A 12,207-nucleotide genomic window follows, 5' to 3' on the forward strand; every position below is an offset into this window, starting at 1 on the left:
CCCGCCAACCTGCACGCCGCGCAGGAGGTGGGCCGCCGCGTCACGCAGATCTTCACACACTCCAAAACTAACATCAACCTACAGAACATATTCAAGAAGAAAACGTAACGTAAGAGAACTGAAATTTTAAAACAAAAAAAAAATCGTACAGTCAGATGCATAAATGTACACTTGTGAATGCCTTCGGTTTATAGAATGATACTTATCTGACCGTACACTTCGTATAAAAGCTTTTAACGTTTATATAAATATTTAAGCTGACTGTACTTTTAACACTCTGGGGTACACAGGCTATTTGAAAACAAAAAATAAACGGTACAGCCATCTTAAACATAAAATTGAATATGTCTGCGGTTCCATATAACAACATGCACTTAACCCTTATAATTTTGACCTTGATTCCGTAATATACAAATATCTAAAACATTCACTAATATAATAAAGAGGAAGAAAGGATTTGCATTTTTGTATGTAGTGAAATAACTCAAAAACTACGGGGCCGATTTTAAAAATTTTACCATTAAAAAGCTAGTTATTAGTGAGTAACAGGTAACACATATTTTATAATTTTTTTAAATTTACGCTGGCGAAGTCGCAAGTAAAAGCTAGTGTTTATATAAATATTTATGCACCTGACTGTACTTTTATCACACTCGGTAGTAAAATATAAATTCTTAATGTTTTCGATCAAATTTTAGTTTGTGAATAATGTATGTTGCTATTATTTCTTTCTACATAATTTATTTGGACATTTTTATGACAATATTTAAACCATCATCATAGAATTTAAGGTATAAAAATATGGTTTTCATTATTGTTATAAGGTGCTTAATGTACTTAGGTTTATGTCACAAATGACCTGAATATTCAAATCTCAATACAAATAAAAGTAATAATATGTTTGCAGCGTAACGAATTTAATGTTAGTAATGTGAATGAATGAGTAAACGAAATTGAAATGAAAGAACGAATTTAACCATTTTGAGATTAAATTGAGATTGATTGATAAACTGATAAACTACATAATTGAAAGGCCTACATTTTTTGTTGTCGCGGGGAATGCATTTACACACTGCACCATCCGTGCTGCGGAGACAGCAGGGGTAGTTTCGTGTGGGACTCCTGGCCTTATATTTCAGCCGGACTACCCACTAAACCCCGCGGTGTTCTTCGCCCAACCGGGCCGTGGCATCTACGTTAGTTTATCCACGACCAAGCTAGGGGGAGCCCCTTGGTAGGGGCTCGACGCATGTAGGAAGGGGTCAGTTGTTAAAAGGCCTACATTTAAATATCACCTTTAAGCTCATGTGGTCTAAAATATGAAGCAATTAATGCTTTTTATGGACGTTATATTTTAGTAGTATAAATTAATAAATAAAAAATATTATTATAGAAACATCACGTCAAATAAAATCAATATCTTAAACAACAATATCTTATTTAATTCTATTAATCACGTATTTAAAAAAACTATACTCGCTTCCTATATCATAAGATTTATTTAAAAAAAAAAGTGTTTATTTTAACTTTCTCAAACTAACAGAAGTACTTAATTATTTTTATATGAACAGTACAAAATAGTGCAATAAATATGTTAAAGTATGAGTATTACATTGTACATAAAATTAATAATAAAGTTGTCAAATCATAATATTTTATCAATAGATTTCAGACAATTTTGACGTGTACGAGCGGGCGATCACCTTTTGACTAATCTATCGCACAACTGTTGTACGATTGTCGAATGTTTCGCAGCCAATTCAACTGTTTAATTGCACAACTAAAAATCGAGTAGTGTGCGCACCACCATAGCATTTCATTAGGATTAAACAGTTCTGCTATAGTTTAGTCAAAGGTGTGCACAAACTCTAATAGAGAGTCGCTTTCGAAATGTGATTAGTGCGCGTGACTCAAAACCTCAGTAAAATGCCCCCAAAGAACATTTTCGCCTAGCTTTTTTTACTCCGGATTACCTATCTATGAATTATAAATCTATGATTTTGATGTACTCTATATGTGTCATGATTTTCGCTTACTAAATACTATGAAATAAATTTACCCACATTCCAAAATAACTTTGTTATTGGTAAAATAATATAGAAGAAATAGGTGCTTGCGTTTTTTTTTAATAAAGTTGTTTTGTGTTATTGATATAATGTAATAAAATTCCTTAAGTGCATTAAAAATATTGCTGCGTTTGAATTTTTTTAATGTCAGCGTTTTTGTATGTACTTATTGACCGACTTCCCAAAAGAAGGAGGTACTCAATTCGTCTGTATGTTTATTTTTTTTAAAAGAGTGATCATTATTTCAATTATTTACGCATTTATTTAATGAACTGTCTTAATGAAATGCATTCATTAAATGATTAAATTAATTTTTCTCTAGAATAAGGTGAACAATCAATTTTTTATCAACTTTCACTTTAATTATTGTGTTTAGAAAAGTCCTCTATATTTGTAAACAGGCTTATTTGGATAAAATGAGGTGGTGTTATTTGTAATTATATTATAGGCAGCTTCGACACAAAGTTTTGCTTCACCCTTTTTCAGTAACTAAGACATTATCTAGATGTTAAAATATACTCATTTAATGTATATCTATTGTTAATTTATTTGTGAATCTCTAATGTGAACTAAAAACCCATAACAAATGTTTAATAGAAATTGTTATAAAAATGATTGATATTTTCCTAAATTATATCATTTAGTAGCTGTTGGATACAGGTTGTGTCATAAAATAATTAATGTAACAATGAAATATATGTTTTTGAATAAAAAATTGTTTTATTTCAACATAGCTGAGAGTAAGATACGCCGTAAAATAACTGCGCCTTTGTGATATACAAAAAAAAATAAACTTGTTTCGGACAAAATACCAAGGCAAGTAGACAAGATACCCTTTGACTTCAAAGAAAACGATACCAATTACGTTAAACATGTTTAGAAAACAAAAAAATACTATTATTGTTCTCAAAGAGATTTCGTGTTTGCAATAAAAATCTTTTGAATTTTCATGTCGCTATACTTTTGTCTTTTATAATCTGCCAAATAGTCAAATAGTAAATCTTCTGTCACTTGAACTGTCAAAAAACTTTGCAACTCACCGGCATCCGGAATCCGGTTTGTTCACCTGTCAAGTTCTCGGTTTTTTGTCAATACATCAAAATTTTCTTGATTCACCTTGGTTGGTACTAGTGAGTTACGTCGATAAACTCCCCCGATATCTCTTGAACGAGGAGATTATCACAGTTACTTTAATTTAACACGTAATAATATGTCTGAGAAACATTTGCAAACCGGTAAGTCGATAGTGTTTTATTCCAGCGAAAGTAGGTATTTCACAAGATTCTTATTTCTTATTGGATTTTTTGTTAACAGGCGATGAACTGCCGGCGTTTGGTGAAAAATTGCGTTTATTCGCTATGAGATTTTGTCCCTATGCTGAAAGAAGCATTTTGGTTCTGAATGCCAAAAAAATCCCTTATGATCACATATTTATCAATCTCGATCAAAAGCCCGAGTGGATTTTTAATTTCAGCCCGAAAGGTAAGGGATTTTTAAGAAAATGTTTTCCTAATTGTTTAACATAACTAAAAAATAGTAAAATGATATTCCTTTGATATACTGTTTCCACCAAGTTTTGGTATTTAATGTTTGTTTTATATTGCGAATCATATAATTGATCTATTAAAAACTAGCTGTCGTCCGCGTGGAATAAAAAGCAAGTATTCCTGTGTTCTTTCAGCCTATCCTCTACATCTATGCCAAATTTCATGGAGATCCATTAAGCCGTTTAGGCTACAAACACTAACAAACATCCATCTATCCATCATAACTTTCGCATTTATAATATTTATATGATATGATATATTTGATTATGAAAGGTGATTGATCTAGTAGTAATTAGTATTAATGTCAACTTGACAACCTTCCAGAACATAAATGCCTGTACTTTGTTTCTTTTACCAATTAGAATGTGTTCCAATTTTGTAGTTATCAATTATGTTTTCACATGCATTACTATTTTTAGGAATGTAACAAATGATATGAATATTAAATGTTGAGCAATATTTGGTTTTTGATAAGCAACAGATAAAATACAATCTATAAGGTTATCTGTATCTCCCGTGTCTTGTTAAAGTATAACTCATTGATGGAAATGATAATTTTTTATAATAAGTAGAATAATATGTTTTGTAAAAGTAGGGAAAATGATCAATTTATTAACAACCATAACAACTAAAAATAGAGCATATAATTTGGAAATAGCTATAAAATTCATTATTTAAAGTGTCCTTATTTCTTGTAATTATTTATTATATATCATTATATTTTACTCTGTATAGGCACAGTACCGGCTCTAGAATATGAACAGGGAAAGGGAATCTTTGATAGTAACATTATTAACTATTACTTGGATGAGAAATATCCAGAGGTGTCTCTGCAGCCCACCAACCCCCTCCGTAAGGCTCAAGACAAGATGCTAGTTGAACAACTTACTGGGGTATGTCTGCTTCAATAAACTTAATTTGTTTGTTCTTAACACATTCAGTGTGAAAGACAAACAGTGGAGCCTTGCTTGTAACATAGTCATAGTGCTAAGTATTAATACTTAAACAAAAATTTATTTTTAATTATAAGCACTGCTTACAATACATGAGATGTTAAAATTTTATTTGTTGTTTTGGGATTTGGCAGTTAATGTGTTAGTTATTGTTTATATTTTTTTGTAATTACACAGATTTTTACATATAAAGTGCTTTAGGACAAGCTTATTTATATTGATTCTTTCCCATTTGTCGGTTTTTTGAACTTATAATATGGGAGTCTAATTCTCTTTGTGAACATTTATATTTCACTGAATCTTCTGATAACAAATAAAGTATTTCTTCTTGTTATGAATGAGAACTAATAAATAGTCATAATTTTAGGCTCAATCAGCGTACTACACTGCCGCATTTAATTCGCCTGCTCTGGAGCCATCCATGGTGGAAACATATCACAAAGGCCTTGAAATAGTACAGAAAGAATTAGAAGTCCGTAATACCAAGTTCTTGCATGGTGATGAACCTGGTTTGGTTGATTATACCATCTGGCCATTCTTGGAACGTTTTGAAGCCTTGCCGTTGTTGGGCAAGCAGGAGTTTGCTATTGACAAATCTAAGTATCAAGGTTTGGTGAGTGAAAATTGTTTTTAATTACTCTTTAAAAATTTAAAATAAATTAATTTTATTCATAACAGTAGACTTAGACAATTTGTATTTGTGTTTCAATTTTTTAATTTATAAAGTATCTGCTACTTGCAGCGTTTATGTGAATCTAGCTGTCGCACACGACTTTGTCCGTGTGGAATCTTAAAAAAACTTCATCAGTACCCAATCGTTTTCCTAGACTATAAGTATAGTAACAAACAACCATCCATCCATCTAAACTTTTGCATTTATAATATTAGTAAAAAGTAAGATTATCGTAACATAAGTGATAAGCTGTTTTACAATGATTATTTTATTTCATCATCATCCACTTGCCCTTATCCCTTATGGAGGGTCGGCACAGTATGTGCTGCTCTTCCATACATCTCTATCAGCCGTCATATCTGAATCCACTCCTTTCTTAAGCATATCTTCCTTCACACAATCCATCCATACTTTCTTCGGTCTTCCTCTTCCTTTGTAGCCATCCACATTCAATCTCAACACTTTCTGGTTTATGTCCCCATCATTTCGTCGCATAATATGTCCATACCACGCTAACCTTTTGCTTCTCAATTTCTCCACCACTGGCGCTACTTTCAAACTTCCTCTAATGTACACATTCTTAACTTTATCCAATCTTGTCACACCACACATCCATCTTAACATACGCATCTCAGCCACATGCAATCTCCTTTCATCCGCAACTTTGGTGGCCCAGCATTCAGATCCATACAATACGACAGGTCTTATGATGGACTTGTAGATCTGTCCCTTAAGCCTAAGAGGCATTCTTGGATCACAAGTCACACCAGTAACCTGTCGCCATTTCATCCAACCTGCATTTATTCGGCTTTTTACGTCTCGGTCAACGCCACCGTCGGACTGGACTAGAGAACCGAGGTACTTAAAGTCGGAGCAGGTTGGTAGAGGCATAAATGATTATTTTATTTGACTAACTTAATAGATTAAAATGATTTCAGACGAAATACATTGAAGAAATGAAAAATGTGCCAGCGGTGAAAGCATATTATTTGTCTCCGGAGACTCATGCCAAATATATTGAATCCAGAGCTAAGGGAAATCCAGATTACAATATGTTGGATACCAGCGCTGTGTGCTGCATGCGTCCTAGGAAGAAGAAGGAATAGATATGAAACTAATAACATTTTTATTGTATATGCATTTAAAATGATCCCTTTAAAAGACAATTTGTATTTTTTTTTATCATAGCTTCCGTTCAGTACCTTTTAAATGCTTTTTCTGTTCCTGAATGTTTAGTGATTCGAAATTTTAATTTGAAAAATTTGCTTTGTTATGGATACAAATTAAAAATATCTATTTTAGTAATTGTAATAAAAGTACAATTTATACTTTTATATTTTTGTGTTTTATTTGATATTTACCTGAGTATTGTCTTCAGCATATCGATAATGGGTTTATTAAAAAATATATGGAGAATACTAATTAATTTTACATACATATCTGTAACATTTTGGAATAATTAATGACAGTCAAAAAGTGAATATTTCAATACTGTGGTACAGAAATCAATTGGTATTTGTGTAAGTCAACAAAAAACTGCACTGTTGTTGCTTTTGCATTGATACATGCTGTCTCTGTCTTTTTAAAAAGGAATAAAAGAGTTAAAGGGACGTTACAAATGTTTGTACAACAAAAACCGAGAACAAATTCAAGAAAGTCAGCACAATATAAGTGTGCTATATTTTGGCGTAGTTATATTAAAAAAACGTAATATTTTTATTGACAAAAGCAATCGTATCAATCGCAGTTTTCAAGGTTATAAAACTGCGGCGTCATTCTTTCGCAGACGAACACTAAATTTATCTTTATTTAGTGTTTTGCATATTTTAATCAACATGATAACTAGTACCTTAAGTTTCGCCATGCATATACTTTTGTCGTCATATAAAATTCTAGAACCAGTCAGGCAAGTCGTCGAATACGTATTGCCTTATACTTACAGAAAAATGGCAAACAAGGCGATCAAAGGAGGTGTAAATTTCAATGGAAAACATTTGAGAAAAGGTAAGCTGCACATAATTCCTCATTTCTATTATTCCTATAGTACTAAATAAACAATTACTTTGTTTGGAACTTTCCTATTTTCATTTTCATAGGTTAAATTAAGATGATGATGATTTTCATAGGTTAAAAATAAAGAAGAATTAAACTATTGCATAGTCGCCTATAAGGTCTTGAGCGATCATATATTGCCTTAGCAATATAAATTCTTAATCATTTACAACATATTTTCTTCGAATATAATGATTTATCACAATTTTACAAATGGTTCTCGCGAAACAAAAAAGCGCCAAATTCAATTAAGACGCGCGCGTTCTACAACAATAGAACATTAACAACAGAAAAAATGGTCATTTGTAAATAGCACTCGTATAATTAAAATAGTGATAAGTATAATTAATAATTAATAGCACTAAGTCAGCATATTTTAATCCTGATTAGGCTTAGTTGTTAATGTAATCACTTTTTAACTTCTGGTGGAATTACAATAAATTTTTTCTATTTTTCCAGGTGATGCATTGCCGCCTTACAATGGAAAATTACGTATCTATAACATGCGTTATTGTCCCTACGCACAACGAACTATTCTAGCGCTGATTGCAAAAGACATTGACTTTGAAGTGGTCAATGTGCACACGCAGGATAAACCAGAATGGCTTACCCGTAAAAGTGCCTTTGGTAAGAAACCCTAAAATTTCTCTACTTATACATGAAGTTTTCTGAAAAGATAACTTAAATGTCATCTACAGAGAGACTTCCAGCTTGCCTTACACTGGTCAATTTCATCCCATAGAGGTTTTTAAACCAAGTTTTTCACGATTTTATTAAATTTACAGGCAAAGTCCCATCACTGGAAATAAAAGAAGACGTTTGTATTTACGAGAGTTTGGTAACGGTGGAATATATAGATGAAGTTTATTCTCAAAGACCGTTATTATCGAAGGATCCAGTAATAAAAGCTTACGACAAAATCATCGTTGAAGCTGCTGGACCTGTACGTATGAACAGTACATATAAACATGATAGTACTTAGAATGGAGGAATGGTTACTTAAACATGAATGAATTCTTTTTAGTTGCACACCATGTTCTTCAAACTGGTGAAGGCTCCGGAAACGATCACGGAAGATAATATTAATGCTTACAAGAAAGCATTGATTTTTATTCAAGAACAGTTGAAGAGTAGAAGTACTGCATACTTCGGTGGCGATGAGCCCGGCTACGCGGATTATATGATATGGCCTTGGCTAGAAAGACTTTACGCTCTACAAGACAAATATGAAACGGCCAAATTTGATGGAGCTGAATACAAGCTATTGGTAAATATAATAAAAAATAACTTTACTGTAATTATATTTCTGGTACAAATAGGCATACGCCTAGGTTACTTCCCATTAGCTGGTCTTTTATTATGATGCGTAATTTTTAAAAATTATTGCCTAAAATTTCGAATTACTAAATGTATTTCTTGTTGTCAGTTTCATTCTTAACATTAACGGTTCATTAAAATACAAACTTTTTTTTTTTCAGAATGAATATGTTGCCAATATGCTCAATGATCCAGCAGTCAGCATTTATTTGGTGCCTAAAGATGTGCTGCTGAAAGTTTACGAAGCGTACAAAACAGAGAAATTTCCCGATTACGATCTTTTAACACAATAAAATCTTTTTGTTTAACAATCCAATGTTATTAAAAATTAAAAGCATTTTATATCTTATGGTTTTATTTAGAAATAAAACGAAAAAATGAAAATAATCCTTTTATGCTAAAACTTAATTTAGATCACCTTACGGTGACGTTTTGTGATTGTCACAAAGCACAAGCATATTTTCTTATATAATTTAAATATCTATGAAGTATTTTAATGTCTGAACTCGAAAAAAAAAACAATTGGAGATAGCCTAAATATTTTTTTCAATAAATGCAACAATTTTTGAGATGTAATCAAGTGTACATTAGTCTACTTTAAAATTGATTTGTACCTGGACGTAATTATGAAGACATTAAAGATCTATTTACTTATTACACTTTATTTAGTTTTTTTCTTATAATAATCAAACACGATTATTGTCAGTCGATTGCTTATCCTAAGTCACTTATGTATTACAATAAAATTAAGTAAAATAAATAGAAAGATAAAACCTCGTAAAACTGAAAATATTCATTATAGAATTAGTATTTAAGTGCTTTTTTTAATAAAAAAATATTTTCAATTTTAAGTCAATTGAAAACTAGTACACACTAAATAAGAAATACGAAAATTAAAAGATGAGTTAAGTTTTAACCAATAAAGTCAAAATTGAACAATCAAAATATGCTAAAAACATAGAAAATGATCATTCAGAATAAACCTATATTCCCTTAGCTTGGATTAATCAGTTTTGAACTCCGCTGCTAAGGCTTCTAATTGTGTTATTATTTCTTTTAAATCACGGTTTTTATCTATTTTTAAATATGTTGTATTTCTAATTTCATGCAATTTGATCCAATCGGGTACTTTTTCTGTTAACAATTTGATATCTCTTTGTAGATCGGTTGCGGAGGTTTTATAACTACAGTCTAATTTGGAAAGAACAATGTTTAGGGCTAGAACATTTTTCCGTTCAGATACAAATACATTTCTTATTGTTTTAGCTAAATCCGGTAAGCCACTGTAAATGTAGAATTGTTGTTCTTTTTCTGTTGTTTTCATCATTGATTGTAAGGCTTTAGCTGCTTGTTTTGCTTTAACTTTTTCTAATAAACTTGTAGGTAATCCTTTAAATGCGGGATTTAAAAATGTAGGTGGATTTTGACTAGTTTCTTTCGTAGAAGTACTTGGCATATTATCAGCAACAGGCTTTTCGGTTTGTTCATTCACTTTTGCTGCCGTTAATTTTTCTAAAGCTTTACCCATCTTCGGATTGCATTTAAATAATTCGCGAGCTTTAGCAAGGACGTCTTGAGCTGAGGTTATCTTCTCAGCATTTGGCATCTCTGGTAATTTGGCACATGGAATTTCAGGTAATTTCTCAATATCGAATTCCGGATGCCAACGAACTAATTTGTCTTCAGGTATTTCCATCGGAGGGTCTAGGGTTGATAGGAATAGCGCATGGTTTTTCTTCACCATTTGGAGTAAGGTATTGAAGAAATATCTTCGTCTCTCTAACAGAACACTTAAGTTCATTGTCTTAATTTCATTAGGGAGATTCGGTGATATTACCAATTCATATGTCTCCTTTTGACATGAAGCTGTGAAGCTTCTAACTTTCTCAACACTGTAATTATAAAAGTCTGGTACTAGATGTTTGATTTGCGCTAAATGTTTTAGTGTAAATCTTCGTTTGAGCATCTCTTGGATTGAAGGTTGTAGTTTTGTGAAGGTGATTTTTTCATTTCTACTGTACAGCATGCCTACAATTGTTTCCATGCTTCTGAAGAGTTCTCCAACAAATCTGTATTGGTAGGGAAGCGGGAGACTGCTGTGAGACTCGGAGGCAGTTGAAGAGCTTAATGATGCAAATTTAATAAATGCCGGCACCTGGAAATCAACAAAATAATAAGCATATAATATGATATAAATAAAATTCATAAAACTAAATATATTTTAAAATTTACTGAAAAGCTGGTAGAAAATGGTCATTCAGGTTTTTTTACTTTCTATTAACATTTACTTCTTGAAATTACCTCCAATTACCCTTCTTATGTAGACTTTTTAGGAATAGTTTATGTCATACAAGTTATTAAAAGTTCAAAAGTTAGGGTAGAATTGTCTAGTTACAAAATAATTCTTTGTCTCTCAGTGTATTATGCTGTATGTTTGTATTTAATTTTACCTTATTAGGGCTCTTGATGGGGCTGACAAGAACTTTTCTTGGTGAGATAATAGGTCTTTGTATCTGGACTTCTGATTTTGCCTCCTTCTTAGGTGTTGATAAACCCTTGTTAACTTTACTTGAACTGAAAGGAAAAGAACATTTTATATCAAAATTTAACCACATTTTAAGCTCCAATTGGGATAGTACAACAGTTATATGAAATAATGGGATTTAGTATACAATTGGGCAAATGTAATATACAAAACATAAACATAACTCACCTTACAGGTACGTCCACATCAATTGACTTAAATTCTTTTAGGTTTTGTTTATGTTTTCCTTCTAAGCATTGTGGAATACTTTTACTAAGACGTTCAGCAGTTGCTTTTATTTCCGCGAGTCTAGAGCTACTAGCTAATTTCTTTCGTATCTCTCCCAAACTTAATTCCTTACGAGAAGAATTCAATGAAACTGATGGTTTAGTCCCCAAGCTTAACTCCTTTCGAGCGGAACTTGTAACCTTTTCTGAAGGAATAGAGGGTTTAGCTCCCAAATTCAACTCCTTACGAGCAGTACTCAATGAGACTGTTTCTGAAGAAATCAATGGTTTAGGTATATTGTTAGCATTAACTTTTTTAGCAAATGCTTCAACTTGGTTTGTTTTTATAAGGCCATTTGAGGTAGTTGTATGGCATTCTGTTTTATCCTTTTTATCCGTCTTCAACACTTTTGTACTGGTAAAGTTGGCCTTCAAGTTATTATTGTCCACATCATTATTCTTAAGTGATGAATACTTTCGTTCACTTTCTTTGTGGTTATCTGGAATACGCTCAATATGAGCTAGTTTATGCTTTGTATTTACGAGATCTTCTGATGCTGGCCGTTTTCGACTATTGAAAAACGTCGTAATAGTCGTCTGAGCCATGATTAAACTTTCTTTATATAAATTTTATGCAACTTTCAGGTATGTTTAACAAACGGAATTCCCTCCAAAAGTATTTATTTTTGACAACTTCTTGATGTTGAGCTCTAGTCAAAGACAATGTTAAACCATCAACTCAAAAGGTCAATGCAGATTATTTATTTTTGGAGGATTTTTTTAAAAGAATGTTCTCTTTTTTATATTTATCATTATGTGAAGAAACAAAATTCTTTCTGTTATTTAAA

General features: G+C 31.8%; 2 protein-coding genes across 2 annotated transcripts; one reads left to right on the forward strand and one right to left on the reverse strand.

Annotated features, from left to right (window-relative positions):
• The first annotated feature begins 3,091 nt into the window (after window positions 1-3,091).
• Window positions 3,092-8,957, forward strand: LOC106109667. Its single transcript, XM_013291252.1, has 10 exons — window positions 3,092-3,301; window positions 3,381-3,548; window positions 4,349-4,506; window positions 4,934-5,179; window positions 6,178-6,340; window positions 6,830-7,243; window positions 7,751-7,918; window positions 8,077-8,234; window positions 8,316-8,558; window positions 8,770-8,957. Exons 1-10 carry the CDS (start codon window positions 3,277-3,279, stop codon window positions 8,899-8,901), a joined length of 1,875 nt encoding a protein of 624 aa, XP_013146706.1. The 5' UTR covers window positions 3,092-3,276; the 3' UTR covers window positions 8,902-8,957.
• Window positions 8,958-8,986: 29 nt separating this feature from the next.
• On the reverse strand, window positions 8,987-12,043 carry LOC106109792 (DNA replication factor Cdt1). Its single transcript, XM_013291403.1, has 3 exons — window positions 11,322-12,043; window positions 11,059-11,182; window positions 8,987-10,763 (listed from the first exon to the last, which is right to left on the reverse strand). The coding sequence occupies exons 1-3, from the start codon at window positions 11,963-11,965 to the stop codon at window positions 9,612-9,614; spliced, it is 1,920 nt and encodes a 639-aa protein (XP_013146857.1). The 5' UTR covers window positions 11,966-12,043; the 3' UTR covers window positions 8,987-9,611.
• Between the last annotated feature and the right edge of the window lie 164 nt (window positions 12,044-12,207).

Source organism: Papilio polytes, unplaced genomic scaffold, assembly GCF_000836215.1.
Source record: "Papilio polytes unplaced genomic scaffold, Ppol_1.0 DF821067.1, whole genome shotgun sequence".
NCBI lineage: Eukaryota > Metazoa > Arthropoda > Insecta > Lepidoptera > Papilionidae > Papilio > Papilio polytes.